The sequence below is a fragment of the Coregonus clupeaformis genome, chromosome 33 (assembly GCF_020615455.1).
Source record: "Coregonus clupeaformis isolate EN_2021a chromosome 33, ASM2061545v1, whole genome shotgun sequence".
Taxonomy (NCBI): Eukaryota; Metazoa; Chordata; class Actinopteri; order Salmoniformes; family Salmonidae; genus Coregonus; species Coregonus clupeaformis.
The window spans coordinates 28,136,039-28,156,478 of NC_059224.1; the positions used below are offsets into that span (position 1 = coordinate 28,136,039).

At 42.7% G+C, this 20,440-nt stretch overlaps 1 protein-coding gene and 1 pseudogene across 7 annotated transcripts in view; both read right to left on the reverse strand.

Annotated features, from left to right (window-relative positions):
• Positions 1-700: 700 nt before the first annotated feature.
• On the reverse strand, positions 701-15,053 carry LOC121548747 (annotated as a pseudogene).
• Positions 15,054-17,149: 2,096 nt separating this feature from the next.
• LOC121548950 (protein FAM184A-like) overlaps positions 17,150-20,440 on the reverse strand; it is a 168,131-nt gene continuing 164,840 nt past the window's right edge. For 3 of the 7 annotated variants that reach the window (XM_041860631.2, XM_041860632.2, XM_041860630.2), the window contains one exon: positions 17,150-17,642. In XM_041860631.2, coding sequence (XP_041716565.1) covers positions 17,561-17,642 — 82 coding nt within the window. In that variant the 3' untranslated portion in view covers positions 17,150-17,560. Of the gene's footprint in view, positions 17,643-19,617; positions 19,727-20,440 lie in introns of those variants that run through there. The other 4 variants (XM_041860635.2, XM_041860634.2, XM_041860636.2 and 1 more) reach the window with 4 other exon arrangements.

The window sequence follows — 20,440 nt, forward strand, 5'->3', positions numbered from 1 at the left end:
GGCTGTAGTGGGGGTGGTGGTGGCTCTGTGCGGGTTGTTGATGTAGTTCTGTTCTTACCTAGAGCCTAACCGCTCGGTCTACTCAGCAGCTGCTGGCGTTTCTGCTCTGCCCCATGATCCCCCCCCCACCACCACCTCCCTCTGCCCTGGGACCACTAACCTCAGGTCACATGGCACCTCAGTGGGAAAGTCATTCTCCTCAGACTGAACCCTCAGCCTCAGCTTCTTGGCTGCACTGCTGCCCTCTGCTGGCCTGTCTTTGTAAAACTGTTTATCACCCTTTTCCTTTTCTGTTCTCTCTTTCTCTGTCGTGAAGAAGCTGCGTTATGATTGTCTCTGTTCTGTGGGTTTGCCTTGCTATGTGTACCTCTATTCTCTGTGTGAACGTCTGAGCTGTCAGGATAAGGGCAGAGAGGTTTAAATGTGAACCCTGTGCACTTAAGAGTGCAGTTCTTCTCCCCGTGCCCCCACAGTATCAGAGGTGTCCTGGTCTCCAGACGGAAGGTTATAAGGGACATTGTTCTTCTTTGAGTTCCGTTTCTTCCCTGCTCGAGGTGTGCTGTGGGAGGGCAGGGAGTCTGTGGAGAAGGCCTGCTCTACATGGTCTATGAGGTATCTGCTGGTGCTGCCTCCTCCCACAGCTTCCTCTCCCTGCAGGGGAACATTAGTCATCTCTCTGAGCCATTTGTCTCGCAGCTTCTCAGACACCTTTTTTCTGTTCTACTTTAGGGGAGCATGGCCCATTATTCTGCAGCCTGAAGAAAGCACAATGACTCACTGTATATGAGAGGGAAGTCTTACTCCTTCACAGAGAATTGTATTCAGTATTTTCACTGGGCTAGGGTTTAGAGATAATATGTTGGTGGGGGAGATGTTATAAAAGGGATTTATACTGAACAAAAATATGAACGCAACATGTAAAGTGTTTCATGAGCTGAAATAAAATATCCCAGAAATGTTCCATACGCACAAAAAGCTTCTTTCTCTCAGATTTTGTGCACAAATTTGTTTACATCCCTGTTAGTGAGCATTTGTCCTTTGCCAAGATAATCCATCCACCTGACAGGTGTGGCATATCAATAATCTGATTAAACAGCATAAAAGGCCACTCTAAAATGTACAGTTTTGTCACACAACACAATGCCACAGATGTCTCATGTTTTGAGAGTGCAATTGGCATGCTGAGTGCAGGAATGTTCACCAAAGCTGTTGCCAGAGAATTTAATGTTCATTTTTCTACCATACATTTTAGAGATTTTGGCAGTACTTCCAACCGGCCTCACAACGGCAGACCAGGTGTAACCATGCCAGCCCAGGACCTCAACATCTGGCTTCTTCACCTGCAGGATTGTCTGAGACCAGCCACCCGGACAGCTGATGAAACTGTGGATTTTCACAACCAAAGAATTTCTGCACAAACTGTCAGAAACTGTCCCAGGGAAGCTCATCTGCGTGCTCGTCATCCTCACCAGGGTCTTGACCTGACTGCAGTTCGGCGCCGTAACCGACTTCAGTGGGCAAATGCTCACCTTCGATGGCCACTGGCATGCTGAAGAAGTGTGATCTTCACGGATTAATCCCGGTTTCAACTGTACCGGGCAGGTAGCAGGCAGTGTGTATGGCGTTGTGTGGGTGAGCGGTTTGCTGATGTAAACGTTGTGAACAGAGTGCCCCATGGAGGCAGTGGGGTTATGGTATGGGCAGGCATAAGCTACAGACAACGAACACAATTGTATTTTAGCGATGGCAATTTGAATGCACAGAGATACCGTGACGAGATCCTGAGGCCCATTGTCGTACCATTCATTCGCTGCCATCACCTCATGTTTCAGCATGATAATGCATGGCCCCATGTTCCAAGGATCTGTACACAATTCATGGAAGCTGAAAATTTCCCAATTAATCCATGGCCTGCAGATTAAACAGATATGTCACCCATTTAGCATTTTTGGGATGCTCTGGATCGAAGTGTACGACAGCGTGTTCCAGTTCCCGCTAATATCCAGCAACTGTGCACAGCCATTGAAGAGGAGTGGGACAACATTACACAGGCCACAATCAACAGCCTGATCAACTCTATGCGAAGGAGATGTGTCGCACTGCATGAGGCAAATGGTGGTCACACCAGATACTGACTGGTTTTCTGATCCACGCCCCTACCTTTTTTTAAGGTATCAGTGACCAACAGATACATATCTGTATTCCCAGTCATGTGAAATCCATAGATTAGGGCCTAATTTATTTATTTCAATTGACGGATTTCCTTATATGAACTGTAACTCAGTAAAATCCTTGAAATTGTTACATGTTGCCTTTATATTTTTGTTCAGTGTAGTTTGGAAGGAGTGGGCTTAGCCTGGGCATTTCATTCTCTTGACAGGTTGCACTCTCTACAAACACAGTATCAGCATTCTGATGGTGTTCAACACGATACCTTCCGGAATGTATTAAAACAAGAGTTTCTCATTTTTCTGGTTCTGCATAGGTTCATACACCACAAAACATTGTCCTTTGAGTTTTCACAACTATAACTTGTGCTCATAGTCTCACCTTGAGAGCCTGTCCATCTCCTTGTTGAGGATGTGTGGCAGCTGGAGTCCCTCCAGAACAATCTGACACTGTGTCTGGTACTGCTGACTGGGGTTGTCAGGAAACTACATGTGCAGCGCATTTACATCTCCCAGGAGAGCGCCCCCCTAAGGCACACACACACACAACAATTCTCCCTGACACTTCCATTTCCATTTCATGTGATGCATGTCATGAAGTGTATTAAGTCATGTTGGGCTAAAGACATTACCATATACATTCAATGTAATTGTAAAATGTAACGTCATATAAAGTAAGGTTTCCTACCTGCATAGTGCACTCCGTGACAGAGACCACGACAACAGCATCCTCCACAGTGACAGTGTCTCGAAACATCAACCTGGCATGTGCTGCAAGGACCAAGAGAAACTTAATAAGCTGCTTGATCACATATCAACAACTATAGCATAAAACATTCACATAATAAATATGATCATAAATATTAATTATTACCGTTTCAGTAAATACTAAACACCTTAGTAAATCAACTAAACCTAATGGAGTGCAGAAGGAAAGGAATTATATTATATTTGGGATGTAAGATGTTGTCCCACCCTCTGCGAGGCGGCTGAGACTCTCCAGCATGTGGTTGGTGGTGCGGGCTGCGTTCCTTCTGTTGCTATGCTTCTGCAGCTGGTAGTAGCGGGACAGAATGGAGTTGACCTCCTCAGACACCCGCGGCTGCAGCCCCTTGATCAGGCAGAAATAGGCCTTCATCTTCTCCATGCTCCACAGAGACTCCTCTGACTGGCTGGGAGCTCCTGGAGGGCAGATGAAAGGGTTAACATTATCAGGGTCGCATTTATTAGTCACCAGACAGAAGGACTGAAACAGAAAGGGACTATCTGAACTTGTTCATTAAGAATTGTTTTCTGTTGCAAAACATTTTACTACATTTTGCCCAAATGAGTAGGACCCAGCCTTCAGTAACCACAGCTCTGAGTGGTCGTCTTGATAATGACACAGAACACTGATTAAACTGGGGAGATGACATAGAGAATATACATGACTTTTATTCAACATAGCTCTTCCTATTATGCAAATCATCAACTGCTGGCTTTCGGGGGAGAGAGACCAGAGCAGGTCTCAAGTCTCGTTTGCAGCGTAGCTTAACTTAGCGATATCATATCCCACTGATTCCTCAAATGACCTCTGTAATTGGTAGATATCTCAGGCACTAAGAGCAGTGCTATTACACTCCACTTCTAGAGAGCTGGTTTTACAGTGAGGGAAAAAAGTATTTGATCCCCTGCTGATTTTGTACGGTTGCCAACTGACAAAGACATGATCAGTCTATAATTTTAATGGTAGGTTTATTTGAACAGTGAGAGACAGAATAACAACAACAAAAATCCAGAAAAACGCATGTCAAAAATGTTATAAATTGATTTGCATTTCAATGAGGGAAATAAGTATTTGACCCCTCTGCAAAACATGATTTAGTACTTGGTGGCAAAACCCTTGTTGGCAATCACAGAGGTCAGATGTTTCTTGTAGTTGGTCACCAGATTTGCACACATCTCAGGAGGGATTTTGTCCCACTCCTCTTTGCAGATCTTCTCCAAGTCATTAAGGTTTCGAGGCTGACGTTTGGCAACTCGAACCTTCAGCTCCCTCCACAGATTTTCTATGGGATTAAGGTCTGGAGACTGGCTAGGCCACTCCAGGACCTTAATGTGCTTCTTCTTGAGCCACTCCTTTGTTGCCTTGGCTGTGTGTTTTGGGTCATTGTCATGCTGGAATACCCATCCACGACCCATTTTCAATGCCCTGGATGAGGGAAGGAGGTTCTCACCCAAGATTTGACGGTACATGGCCCTGTCCATCGTCCCTTTGATGCGGTGAAGTTGTCCTCTCCCCTTAGCAGAAAAACACCCCCAAAGCATAATGTTTCCACCTCCATGTTTGACGGTGGGGATGGTGTTCTTGGGGTCATAGGCAGCATTCCTCCTCCTCCAAACACGGCGAGTTGAGTTGATTCCAAAGAGCTCGATTTTGGTCTCATCTGACCACAACACTTTCACCCAGTTCTCCTCTGAATCATTCAGATGTTCATTGGCAAACTTCAGACAGGCCTGTATATGTGCTTTCTTGAGCAGGGGGACCTTGCGGGCGCTGCAGGATTTCAGTCCTTCATTCCGTAGGTTGTTACTGTCTGTGGACAGGTGTCTTTTATACAGGTAACAAGCTGAGATTAGGAGCACTCCCTTTAAGAGTGTGCTCCTAATCTCAGCTCGTTACCTGTATAAAAGACACCTGGGAGCCAGAAATCTTTCTGACTGAGAGGGGGTCAAATACTTATTTCCCTCATTAAAATGCAAATCAATTTATAACATTTTTGACATGCGTTTTTCTGGATTTTTTTGTCGTTATTATGTCTCTCACTGTTCAAATAAACCTACCATTAAAATTATAGACTGATCATGTCTTTGTCAGTGGGCAAACGTACAAAATCAGCAGGGGATCAAATACTTTTTTCCCTGTTCTCTACTTCAACTGATCGATCCATGTCATTAATTGGCCAGAGAGGCCACCACCTGGTTTTCCAGGTCTGAATCAGTCTCTATTATCCAGTAGGACCAGGACCAGGACCAGGACCAGGTCAAAACGGCTGAGCAGGGGGCTGGCAAGGGCCACGTTGACCGACACAGGCACGTTGGGGTCATACTAACCCTTGGGTTGGTGGCAGCCAAGATGGTTGTCCTGGTGTTCAGTTTACACACCATGCTGGGCAGGATAGAGGGAAATAGACCACACAAAGTCAATGAAGGTGCATTATGTGTGTCATTATGTCATTATCTTTTTACTGACATTATCATGTTCGATATGTCTTACTCTCAACCCACAACAGAAGTAAAGACCAACTTCGAGTGCAAGATACACTACAGCAAGAGGCTTTATAGAACCGCTCTCTGGAATTATATTATGACTATATACATATAAAAACGGTATTTTCTTTACAATGCCTTTGCCCCACTGATGGTCTGCTGCTCCATGGCTTCGTGGAGACTGGTGCGGTCGTGCTCTTTGATGCTGTTGAACTTATCAATACAACACAGGCCCCCGTCAGACAGCACCAGAGCTCCTGCCTCTAGATGCCACTCCCCAGAGTCCTTCACAGCTGCCACACAACACACACTACATTTTTTACTACTATAAGTGGTTATTTCATGGATTCTTCTAAGCAAAGTGCACTGTATCAGATGCACCAGCAGAGGGCAGACAGACCTTTGGTAGTGGAGCAGATACCAGCAGTGAGGACTGAGTGGGGAGTGATTTTAGCAGCGTACTTCAGAAACGTCCCACCAGCAGAAGATGAGACTCACTTAAACAAGGACGAAATTACAGATCTAGAATCAGATATTAACATGGACACCGTTATTTGCAGTATATAAGATATGTGAGAGAAATTGGCCCACGTTTAGAACAAGGATCGATGCCTCTTACCTTTGTTCCAGAAGGATCTATTCTTTGCACCCCACCGGCTAACACCATGGCAACAGCTAACTTAACTACGTACATTCCAAACACCTGTGGGCACAGACTCATGAGATTCTGGTTCCTGCCTTCGGAGAGAAAATGGAAAAAGAACACCAATCAAATTCCATAAGCACTTAATCTCCATCTCATCTCATAGTATTTATCAAGTAATAATGACTATTAAATAAATTGAAAAGTAGTATCTAAATCTATATGGCAACAGTTTTAATGGAAGTTAGTTAGGTTAGTTTTTATATACCAGCTATAGGGTCATGTTTGCAATTATCTCAGAACTAGTCAAACTCCTTCTGCATTTCTGCATGTCCTCTTGGACCAGAGCTGCCACGGTCTGCTTATTGTTCAGTTCAAGAAACTTGGCTTTCAACACCAGATCCAGTTCACAACGTGCGCCCTCGTACAGGTGCTTCCGTCGCTGAGAAACTACTCCATGCACTGCGACATCATCTCCTTACTTCTTTTGATCACAATAGTGAGATAATAGAAACTCAGCCCAACATTCATTGTGATGTCACTAATCCCTTTAAAAACATTCCTATTCATCTACTGTGACTTCATCTTGGGTGAAAGCCAATCATACAGTATTGTGATGTTATCATGCACAAAATGACACCACAATGTAACATCCAAACATCATACAGTATTATGACATCATTGGTCACACATCACACTGTGGAATTCCAATACTCAGTGATGTCACAATCTACCTAGCAACATAATGATGTCACCTCTGCAAAATAAATATATATATTTTTTTATCCCATAATATGACAATATCCTTTATGTAACAATTCCCACTGTGATGTCATTTCCAATATAAACTTCAACTGTAATATTACATCATAGTAACAACCCACTGGGCACACTGGTTGAATCAAATTACATTGAACCAACGTGGAATAGACGTTGAATTGACATCTGTGCCCAGTGGGAAGTGATGTCATAGTGACCAGTGTTACCTGATTTACAGCTGTCTACCAGATCATCCTCCAGAATGACCACCATGGAGCGAGAAATACTGCCCACAGACAGCCTCTGAGCCTGGGCACATAAATCAGCAGGGAAAGAGGGGCTGCAGTCTGATCAAATATAGGCTTACAATTTGTGCTTGCAGATGTAGAACTGCTCAAAGTTACCCTGCAGGGAGAACACGTGACGGCATTTAGAGCACAGTCCCTCTCGTACTCCAGGACCTTGACCACACTGGTGCGGATGACCGTGCCTGTGACGGACAGGAAGTGACCCATGTCTCGAGACTTAAGGATGTTCTCCCCGGTGAGCTCTGGACACACAGGAAGACCTGAGGCTTGATGACACATTCAGCAGAGAAGGTTAAGGTCATGGTCATCAAATAGACCAAGGAGCACTGGACTAGACTTTAAAATCAGAATTGCTAACACAACTGCACCAACATTCTTGGAAATGAAAAGCTCAGCATTACTTGTCATGCTCAATATATACCACCAGATGGGGATCTCTACCCACTCTTGTATTGAGGAGAGTGCATGCATCTTGCAAGAGTCAAATAAAACACACTACATAGAAAAATGTTAAAATGCTTGGCCTAAACATCAGCACAAGTTGTTGCCTTACTGTACATCTGTTAAGTAGCCTACAGTATTGATTTTCATTGGATAAAAGTACCTAGCCCTCTTTTATTTTAATAGCTAGCTTAAAAGCACCCGCATAAAAGGTTCGGTTTGCTCCTAGCAGAACTTGGCTAGGCGAAGCGAATGTCTGTGCCTCGCATACTCCCTTAAAAGACCTTTGCTTAAAAATAAAAATATTACTGTTTGTCCCTATTGAGACGCCGTAGCAACAACATAGCCAGTCTATTCTAAAAATAGACTGAATTAATCTAAAATAAATCAAGAAATCTGTCATTAATTTTGACGTTTTTGCCAAGGAGGTCTTAGTCACGGAATTTTACATCTAACTAAGATGTTTGGTGCAGTATTTCTCAAGTGAAAAAATGTGCATGAAAAGTAGTCGTCTCTCATTGAATGACAACAAACATTTCATAGAAGAATCCTGTCCATATGTCCTACTCCTACTAGGAGTTAGTACCGTTGACCAATCATCAACAAAGGGGCGTAGACTTCGGCTACTGAACTTCGACTAATATATGAGTGAACTGTTTTGACTGGGAAGCATGCGACAGGCTTTAGGCCTAAGCAGTGACCACTGTGAGTCCACACGAGACTTGTGAAGTCTATTTTCCTGATATATCTGTTGACCTGCAGACACTGTCAGTGTAATCACGCTCTCCGTAGCCGATGTGAGTAAGACCTTTAAACAGGTCAACGTTCACAAGGCCGCAGGGCCAGACGGATTACCAGGACACGTACTCAGAGCATACGCTGACCAACTGGCAAATGTCTTCACTGACATTTTCAACCTCTCCCTGACCAAGTCTGTAATACCTACAAGTTTCAAGCAGACCACCATAGTCCCTGTGCCCAAGAACGCCAAGGTAACCTGCATAAATGACTACCGCCCGTGGCAGTCACGTCTGTAGCCATGAAGTGCTTTGAAAAGCTGCTCATGGCTCACATCAACACCATCATCCCAGAAACCCTAGACCCACTACAACTCGCATACTGCCCCAACAGATCCACAGATGACGCAATCTCTATTGCACTCCACACTGCCCTTTCCCACCTCTGTAGCTCAATTAGTAGAGCATGGCGCTTGTAACGCCAGGGTAATGGGTTCGATCCCCGGGACCACCCATACCTAAAAATGTATGCACACGTGACTGTAAGTCGCTTTGGATAAAAGCATCTGCTAAATGGCATATTATATTATTATTATATTATACGTGAGAATGCTGTTCGTTGACTACAGCTCAGCCTTCAACACCATAGTGCCCTCAAAGCTCATCACTAAGCTAAGGACCCTGGGACTAAACACCTCCCTCTGCAACTGGATCCTGGACTTCCTGATGGGCCGCCTCCAGGTGGTAAGGGTAATTAACAACACATCTGCTACACCTCAACACGGGGGCCCCTCAGGGGTGAGTGCATAGTCCCCACCTGTATTCCCTGTTCACCCATGACTGCATGGCCATGCATGACTCCAAAACCATCATTAAGTTTGCTGACGACACAATGGTGGTAGGCCTGATCACCAACAACGATGAGACAGCTTATAGGGAGGAGGTCAGAGACCTGGCAGTGTGGTGCCAGGACAACAACCTCTCCCTCAACGTGAGCAAGACAAAGGAACTGATTCACATCGACAGGGCTGTAGTGGAGCGATTTGAGAGTTTCAAGTTCCTTGGTGTCCACATCACCAACAAACTATCATGGTCCAAACACACCAAGACAGTCGTGAAGAGGGCACGACAACGCCTATTATAATAATAAGCCATTTAGCAGACGCTTTTATCCAAAGCGACTTACAGTCATGCGTGCATACATTCCCCCTCAGGAGACTGAAAAGATTTGGCATGGGTCCCCAGATCCTCAAAAAGTTATACAGCTGCACATTCGAGAGCATCCTGACTGGTTGCATCACCGCTTGGTATGGCAACAGCTCGGCATCCGACCGCAAGGCACTACAGAGGGTGTTGCGTACGGCCCAGTACATTACTGGGGCCAAGCTTCCTGCCATCAAGGACCTCTATACAAGGCAGTGTCAGAGGAAGGCCCTAAAAATGGTCAAATACTCCAGCCACCCAAGTCATAGACTGTTCTCTCTGCTACCACATGACAAGCAGTACCGGAGCGCCAAGTCTAGGTCCAAAAGGCTCCTTAACAGCTTATCACCCCAAACCATAAGACTGCTAAACAGTTAATCAAATGGCTACCCGGACTATTTGCATTGACCCACTTTTTTACGATGCTGCTACTCTCTGTTTATTATCTATGCATAGTCACTTTACCCCTACCCACATGTACATATTACCTCAATTACCTTGACTAACCTGTACCCCTGCACATTGACTCGGTACCGGTACACCCTGTATATAGCCTCATTACTGTTATTTTATTGTGTTACATATTTTTTTTAAATTTAGTTTATTTTACTTTTCTTTTTTTATGCAAATATTTGCTTATTCACCTAAAAAAATGGTTGGTTAAGGGCTTGTAAGCAATGTTCCCCCTAAGATGCGCTCGTGCGCGGGCACGCAGCTCCCAGGGACTGCCACGCAGAACAAATATCAGCCCGCACAGAGAAGCACGAGATTAAACTTTCTAGAGTTTTCCACGTTGGGGCGGCAGGTAGCTTAGTGGGTAAGAGCGTTGTGCCAGTAACCGAAAGGTCGCTGGTTCTAATCCCCGAGCCGACTAGGTGAAAAATCTGTCGATGTGCCCTTAAGCAAGGCACTTAACCCTAATTGCTCCTGTAAGTCGCTCTGGATAAGAGCGTCTGCTAAATGACTAAAATGTAAATGTTAGTTAACACTATCAACGTTTCCCTTTACTGTGGAAATTGTGATCGAATCAACACAATATTAGCCACTTTCAATGCAACATACCGAAACCAAAACGAACTATGCAAGATATTTTTTTGTAGGCAGAACGCATCGGAGTAGGATTCTATTGCATTGACAGGCACGACTCAGGCCCGTACTCTACACAGACCGGTGCGCCATAACCAATCAGAGCTGCAGTAGCCTATATGCAAATAGACCATTGCCGTATATGGATCTGTGCCATTCACTTTGAACTGGACTGTTTTTACAGCATGAGCGGTCGTGATTAGATGCGCTTGTTTTGAGATCAAAGCGAGAGCTACATGTTGCAACGTGTAGCGACGTGTGCACATTTGTACATTTGTTCATATCCTTTGCTAGTTAGTGAGTTATCAGCCCAGTTATATATAATTTGTAGTCAGCAATAGGGGAGTGATTGCTTCCTACAAGAGCACAAAATGTGTACATTTCTAGACATCTTTGAAAAGTGAGTCAGGTAAAGAGCTTTTTTTTGTCTTAAAGGGGCAGTGTTGTATTTTGAGATAGGCTTGAATAAGCTAAGTAGCCAATAGGCAGAGGGTAGCATAACTTGTCTGATTCTGTGTAATAATGGTATGTGAATAATTATGCATTTTATTTTGTAAAGTTGTTTCTTGTATCAAACAAACAACAACATTTTCAGTCACAAGTGGACTAACAGGTTAATGTCAAGCCCTGCATGTCTCATGGAATGTAGGCCTACATTGAACATCACACATTGGCTGCTACTGTAGGCTGAACGATAGAACAGCTATTTCCATGTCAAAATGTTATGAGATGCATTTTCTCCACTCTGGTGGCCTACATTATGATCAAATAGCAACAGTAGCCTACTTGACCACTGTTAAAACTAACTTAAAGCAGGTACAGCCTCAGTGTTCACAGTAAACACGCACCGGAAGTTGCACAGAATTTTCACAATGTTCAAGTTTGTGCTCAGCAGACCAGAAATTTGCTCAGTGATGAAAAAGATTAGAGGGAACATTGCTTGTGAGTAAGCATTTCACGGTAAGGTCTACACCTGTTGTATTCGGTGCATGTGGCAAATACAATTTGATTTGATTTTGATTTGATTTAATAGGTGACACTGCTCTTCTTTCATCCCACGCACTGACAGAATATAAAATGAAAATAGGGCTTTATGATGGATCCAATGCAATATTCCAGTCCAACAAATGCTATCATGGACTCATAGAACATATAATCTCTCTCCATCTGGCATCTCAAATGGCATTTACCTTTTCCATCCACATCTTCAGTGCTTTTATATGTGAAACACTTTCCATGTTCTCAATGAGATTAGACAACTCAGATTTAAGATGCAGCCCACATACAGCGGTCCTCTCCACAGAGAGACATACTTTGTATTTCGAGCCAGCAACATGTTGAAAACATGTAGGCAACAAAACAGCCCAGCATACCCTGAGGAGCAATATATTGGTCTGACCTTAAACATTGCCTTGTAGCGGTAACATTCCCCACCAGAACACACATGGCTACATCACCAACAGCCCTTTGAAGCGCATCCTCTGGCTAATTATAACACTGCTCTCTGTAGTGGTGAGACCTCAAACCGCAGTGCACAATGGCTAAAGTAATTAGGTGTGTAGGTTGCGCTAGTCTGACAGACACAAGAAACGATATAAACCTGTACTTCTTTTGGGTTCGAAACGGTTCAGAACTTTATTTTGCTGGTCGGAACAGTGGAACGGAACAAAAAAATTGTGGTTCTGTTCAGAACGAAACAATTGGAAAATAATTTAGGTTCCAACCCGTTTATAATTAAATGACAATATTTTAGATTAACAATAATTCTACTACACAATTTCTGATATATCACATGCCATCAGTGGCGACCTGCCATTTCTTGCCTGTTTTGCATGTTATTTTGGCATTAATACGTGTCACATATCAGTTTGCAAACAATGTTAAAAAATATATATAATTGAGTTAATAAAGCCGCATACAAACATGGTCTCTTTTTTGCTTTCTTGAGTAAGGCAGCTCCAAAATGCTGGTGTTTCAGCCTAGCTCAGTGCTTTCGGTGGTGGAGGGCAGCCAGTGGAAAATACGGAGCGTAGGGGTTGGTAATGTCCTCTAGTTGCGCCGTGATTAGCTCAGTGTTCTGTCACTCATGGGGACACAACGTCACCGCAAAATCTACGGGGAGAGCTCGAAAATTCAAGCCCCTAGGGTGCTGCCGTAGAGTTACATTAGAAGTGCCCATCCAAGAAGGTCATTGGCCACAGATAAAATTACCTCAAATCATGTTATATGTACCGTAGCTTTGATTGGACTGATCATGTCAACATCATACTTCCAAAATCTTAGCTTGCAAGCAAGCAGTCATCATCATGAATCAAGTCGACAATCTACCGGCAAATCCTTTTCAATCCTTGTCATATTAAGAAAAATTATAGATAAAACGAATCGGTGCTCATCGGCCATAAACATTACACAACAAGTTGGAAATCGCAAATTCAACAATGAGTGGTTTGAAAGGAATCAGTGGCTAACTGCAAGCATTGTAGAGCAATCACTAGCCTGCTATATAATGGAGTGGGTGTGTGGTCCAAGTCTGGGTTTAAGGGTCTCTTTTCCAAGCTTAAAAGGATAAACATTCAACATTGGCCATGCTGTCAATCCAGCATAACTTCTTCTGCGTTCGAAACAACTGGAAACTCGGAACTGGGAAATCTCAGACTTCAGTGAGTTCAAGACAACTGGGAACGCAGAACAAAATGAGCTCCGACTGGGAAAATACGTTTTGAACGGTCATCCAATTCGAAATTCCAAGACGGGAACTCTGGCCTCTTTCTAGAGCTCCGACCTAAAGATTACTGACGTCATAATTCAACGTTATTTTTTCAGAGTTCCCAGTTGTCTTGAAAGCGCCATAAATCCAGAGAATGCTAGACTTTAATGACAACATTTGCCACAAAGGACCTCTGCGCCACCTTGTTTGCCACCTGTTCAAGTGAACACAGCACAACAAGGTGAGTCCAAAAAGGTATTGTATGCTGCTGCATAGATGATGTAATATGCCAGGGAGATATGTATACTGTAGCTAAGAAAGCAATACTAAGTGTATGTTGTGTAGTAAGCTGTTAGTAGCCCATGTGGCTTACCCTAATAATTTGCTCCCTTTTCCCCTAATAACTTAGCCTACTGTTCTGACTTGGTGGTGCACATTTAACCTATAGTCTGTTTTAGAGAAATGTCATCATCGAATATTGTAAGAGCTTTCATTGTCTGCTTATATGCCCCCTTTATTTATCCTACGGATCTGACTTGGTGTACAGGGAGAATACTGTAAGAACGGCCCATGTTCTGAATTCTGTCGCTGTACATTTCAAAAGTGCTGAATAAATAGTTAAATTGACTACGTTCGTCCTCGCTCGCTCATTACTGTCTTAATCGAAATTACGGATTGTCTTTTATCCGTTCGTTGTCCCCTTATGCCATAGTTTGTACATCTCAATTGTGAGTAGAAACCACATTTGTTTAAGCAAGTCAGCCATATCAGCTATGTTTTTTTTAAAGGCAGTAAATGAGGCTGAATAAACTGTTTCGCTGCCAGACAAGGCTCCTCTGATAGCCAGATGTAGCAGTGGTAAGGTGTTGGGACTCTGCTGTTGGGACAGCTTTATGTAGGCCCTAACAGTTTGTGGGCACCGTTTGTCACCGTTATAGTCAAATTAATGTATTGTTTAGTGTTGTGTTGTGGCTTTGCTGGCATGCATCAAAACTATTTTGTTTTTTGTTTGCCCCACCAAGATGTACATGCTAAAATCGCCCCTGCATGCCATACTTGTATTTTCCTGCAAGGGAAATCAGTATTATGCGTCTACGACAATTCATTCCAATTAGACTGGTTTGGATTTTGCACTGACCAATATGGCTGCCATTTTCACCCCATTCTGGAACTTTGAGGGTCTATAATATTGCCCCTCTAGTAATTTAATAGGATTTCTATGGTAAGGGCCTCTTACCTGTGATTTGGGTATGCAGGTGGTGTTTGACCTTGTGCCAGCCTTGCTGTGTAGAGTTCACTGACACCATCTTGGTGGCTCTGTGAAGGGCGTTGTCGAAGATGTTGATGACCCCTCGCTGGGGTAGGCGTTGAAGTAGTCTCCCACCTCCATTGTTGGCTTCGAATAGCATCATCGTGTTGATGACCACTGGGTAGTGGGCATCTTCATCAAGCTCCAGAAGCTGCAGAATGTCAGTCCTGTGGTGCTCTGTCACATACGCCTCAAACACCTGCCCTATCAGAGCTACCAGCTCAGGTCTATCAACATCATGGATCTACAGGGGTGAAATAGTAGATACCATAGACCTCCAGTCATTGCATTGCTAGTTAGCACTGGCTCGCGAAACTACCTCTTAACTTCCTTCATACTGGATGCAGAGAGATACAAATGGTATCCATGAGTTCATCTGCCTCTGGGGAAGTAGATAAAGGGCTTCATTTCCAAGGTGTACCATGCAGAAATCACTCCGCCATTTCCTGGTTGCTAAAGTTGTAATAGTTTGCCTAATTTTAGTTTATGTGACAAAACAAGCAAGTATAGTGTAGAGAATTATTGTACCATCTAAACCGCTGTGAAATCTATTTTCCATAACCAAAAATATTGTATTTTCAGCTGTTTGAAGCTGGTCCCCCGCTGGTTTACAAAACCGAAAGTAAAAAATGCAAAAACGAAACTTAAGCACAGGAAGCATAGAAACAGCGCACATAGAACATATCTACTGCTTCTAAGACTTGCTTTCAATGAGAATGACAGATATATAACTCCCATTTCTATGTGGATTTGGTCAGGTCGCCCAAAAAGTTACATATTGCAGCTTTAAGATGCTTTTGGGAAACCGGGCCCAGATCTACTGGTTGTTTAGCTAGGAATAGCTAACATTAGCTTACAGGAATAAACACGTTTGACAACAGCTACACATGATTCCAAAATCCAAATGCAACTTTAAACAAGGCTCTCATGAGGACTGCCACAGGAAAGGAAGACCCAGAGTTACCTCTGCTGCAGAGGATACGTTCATTAGAGTTACCAGCCTCAGAAATTGCAGCCCAAATAAATGCTTCACAGAGTTCAAGTAACAGACACGTCTCAACAGACATTAGACCGGTGGAAATCTGCCCTTTGGTCTGATGAGTCCAAATGTGAGATTTTTGTTTCCAACCGCCGTGTCTTTGTGAGACGCAGAGTAGGTGAATGTATGATCTCCGCATGTGTGGTTCCCACCGTGAAGCATGGAGGAGGAGGTGTGATGGTGCTTTGCTGGTGACACTGTCTGTGATTTATTTAGATTTCAAAGCACACTGAACCAGCATGGCTACCACAGCATTCTGCAGCGATACGCCATCCCATCTGGTTTGCGCATAGTGGAACTATCATTTGTTTTTCAACAGGACAATGACCCAAAACACCCCTCCAGGCTGTGTATGGCTATTTGACCAAGAAGGAGAGTGATGGAGTGCTGCATCAGATGACCTGGCTTCCACAATCACCTGACCTCAACCCAATTGAGATGGTTTGGGATGAGTTGGACCGCAGAGTGAAGGAAAAGCAGCCAACAAGTGCTCAGCATATGTGGGAACTCCTTCAAGACTGTTGGAAAAGCATTCCTCTTGAAGCTGGTTGAGAGAATGCCAAGAGTGTGCAAAGCTGTCATCAAGGCAAAGGGTGGCTACTTTGTAGAATCTAAACTATAAAATATATTTTGATTTGTTTAACACTGTTTTGGTTACTACATAATTCCATATGTGTTATTTCATAGTTTTGATGTCTTCACTATTATGCTACAATGTAGAAAATAGTACAAATAAAGAAAAACCCTTGAATGAGTAGGTGTGTCCAATCTTTTGACTGGTACTGTATATATATATATATATATATATATATATATATATATATTTTTTTTTTTGCTAACCCTAACCTAATTCTCCGAACCTGCTACATAATTATCCTAACCTGCTGCGTAAGGTCTTTTAACCTGCTACGAAAAGTCAAATCTGACATTAATTTGACAAAAGCTGGATCCCTTCTAGCCATGACCTTTGAGAACTTTGGAACTTCCCCCTGGATTCACACACTCAGTACTCCCACAGGGGTGTTTAAAACTATAACACGGAAGAAACATCACAGCACTGTCTTAAAATACTCACTATTAATAAAATGCTGCATTTAAATACACAATAATTCAATAGAAAACATGTGCTTTTTATGAAGGTCAAAATAATCTGAAATGGCTTTTATGGAAGGAACCCCTTATATTTTCTGACTTGTTAGTGTCTCGGTCAATCCAAAATAAAAGCAGTGCACAGCCACAAGGCTACCACATGCCACAACAGGACCAGAGAAATTCACCTGAACCAGACCTGAACACAGACACAGTAATACCTGTACATACTTTGACCTTAAACAGTGTAAAACACCATTTCAAAAACATAATGGAGTGCATTCAAACACTCCATACAACTTATAATTAAATATTTTCTGCTGAAGTTGGGATTCTATGGTACAGTACTTTATGGTACAAATCCTTCATAAATTGAAAGGCCCCAAAACAAAGACAGCACACATATCATGATTAAATGTCACAATAATTATTTATTAGTTAAGCATACATAGTATAATATAAATATAAAATATGCAATTTATTTTTAAAATTGGTGAGACATCATTATATCTGTGTTGAGACAACCATACAAACAGTTTAATTCTACCAAAATTGCTTATGCGGCTGTAACAAACTCTCGTTATGGTGCCATTCTAAAATAAGGTACAGAGAGAGGACAATTTACTGTAGCAGCATATGCATCACTCTTTAGAAACTGCAGAAAATAAAACGTCAAACATACTCATCGGCACTGTACAAACAAGGAACCCGTTCACGGTGAAGTAATCAACAGAATGAAATGGAGTGGGAGATCATTAAATAATGTTAATTTTTTTTGTATTTTTCATTTCCTATGATTGACATGCTCTCGAGTTGCAAAAGTCAGAAAGTGAAGTACTGGGCGAACCACTCCTGGCGCTGGGGGTCGGGGGATCCTACGGGTGACTCTTCTGTCTCAGGAGGGCTACACAGGGGGCACACACCACAACAGCAGCACACAGTTATACAATACAGGACATTATCGACTAAGGAATCCTTATTGTACATCTTGGGGTTGAGAGTCATTTTATTTGATTTAAGTCTCTGGGTTTTATGCCTATGTGATGTGTTTGTGAATGTTCCTTAGTATAGTCAGTATAGTCATTCATCCAGTTCAGAGGATAATGGGATTTTGTTGCGGCAGTATAGATTTTATGATCTGCTCTTAAGTGTAAATGTTTCCTAGAAAACAAGAACATTTCCGTTGCACTAATCAGCCTTTAACCGAGTTAAGTGTGCTCATTTTTAAGAGAGCCCGTGGCTGTATTAACTCAACCTTTTCTGTTGTACATGATCATCCAGCCATTAAGTTTTGTTAGATTGACTTACAAGACCATGCAGTTGTTAATCTTTGACTCAGGTCCTTGGGGGAGGATGCTGTCTTGGTTATACAAATATGTGAATGCATCTATTCAAAATCCTATATACTACTACTCTGTCGTTTCTGAAAAGTCAATCCAATTATAACCCCAAGGAAAAAATATGAGAATAAAAATGTATTGAAAGACCATAACCTTGCCTATTGTGGTTTGTTCTAAGTCTACCTAAGATATAGCATATTCAACCTAATGCATTTCACTGGCTTGCTGGCTTGACCATAGCATTGGCATTGAAAATTCACAATAAACACCAACAAACATCACTGTATTCTAACATTGCAGCTATATTCCACATAAAATAACCTTTGTTCTTTGCCTATAGAGCTAGATATATATCTGGCTGTCTGTCTGGCTGTCTGTCTGTCTGTCTGTCTGTCTGGCTATCTATCTGGATGACTTGCTGACTGACTGACAGGCTGCCTGGTGTCTAGGGCCCTCCCTCAGCCTCATGTGTTGAGGGGTCGTTAATCCGTTGATGGGCACCAGATGCCTATCTATGAAAGGCTTGACATCCGACTGTCTGGAGAGCCAAAAAGGAGGAGTGGGAGGAGAACTCTCATTGAAATGTCAGAACAGAACATACTGTAATAACGTGAAGCACTCTCCTCTCAACAACTAGTGTACAAGGAGTTCAAGATGAAAAGATCTCAGTGATTTATGACTCATAACTTTATATTGCAGTTCATATTTGACAAACACAAAGGCAAGGAAATTGCAGTCTGGGATCTGATAAAGAACTATGTAACTTTAGATACTTTTGAGTTTTAATTTCCTACTATGGTTATTTCCACAGTTGTCATGTCAAATAACATCCTCTAAACGTAAAGGTCTTATTATTATCATGACTAGATGATACAAATGAATAAACACAGTCTGTACTGCACCAACTGTACTACCCTGACTGAGCTGAAAATGTCTGACGTTTTTAATTAAAGACAGGTGGCTTCTTCATCCTGTGCAGAGCTTGAACTGTTTGTCTCTGAGAACTATCCAAAAATATCTCCTCTGTGATCATTCTCTCCTCAGTCTCATTAGCTTCCATTGCAGCAAACCCAATTTAATGCTCAACTGAGCATGCATATTGGTCTGTTCATCACCAATTTCAGATCCAGAGAACACCTGGGCTGAGATGGACAGGGCTGACTTCAACAACATCAAAAGCTAGAAGCAGAGAAATGGCATAAGCACGCATACTAGTGTTTTCCATCGGGAAAACTCAAGTATGTATGCACATTTTCTGGTGAGCTGAATTAAGAAGTTATATTGATCTAGGTATCTTCTCCAAGTACTAAAGCATTTGTATTCTGGTATAGACCTCGTGAATCGAAATAGTGCAGCATTTCAGGAGCACTGCACGCAAAGAGATAGAAGCAGCCTTTGAATAATCTGTAATACAAATGTAATACATGGCCCCAATGTGTCATAATTTGCATCTGCAGTTCAGTTAATATGTGTGGTATATGCTTCAGTTGGTATGTGGTATGCGGTGGTGCATCTGTTGCTAAGTGGAAACAGGGTCACCTTGACAGGGGCTGAGACAGACAGGCCGTGTGTGTGATGCAGTGATGGGAGAGTCCCATGACAATGGAGGGCAGCCCCGCACAAATCCGCCACTCCGACTCATCTGCAACTTATTTACAAACAGAGCAGCATGCAGCAAATGCAAAACAAACACCCAAAGCTCAAAGGCACAGTGCACACGGGTACAGATAGATAACAAGTGCAGCAATTGGCAGAAACCTAGGCACCGGATGAGTGCAGGCATCATAAGCTAGTACAACACATGCACAAGAGAGTACCACATTAACACGTGTGCTTAATACACACAAAGAATTATAGCTGGAAGCACAACAATGAGCAAAGCAATGCCAAGGCACGAGAGAGAGAGGGGTTCATTGATGAGAGGGAGAGTGTTGTTGTTATCGGAGGCTTCCAACAGTTAGACGTTCACACATCCCCACACACAGAACTGTACATGGCAAGAAAATATCATCACCAATCTATATTACACAAGCATATTTTCCTCATGTAAAATCAAACAATTTCACATCAAAGTGGACAACAAAGTGCAGTAAGAGCAGCATGCCTGGAGGCCGATGAGGATGAGGGGGTTTAACAGAACAACAACATCACCAATGAGTTGTAGGCCTATAACTTCCAGAACAAACGGAACAATTAACACAACACAGAGACACAGAGAGACGCAACTCCTAGCGTGCACACTTTAGTTAGCATGTTAAGAGTGATGGTTGGGAGTAGTGGTACACATGCTCCTTTTGCATTCCAATGCCATTTTCAAAGCTCATGTATTTACTATACTTCATAATAGTATAGTAAAGTGTTG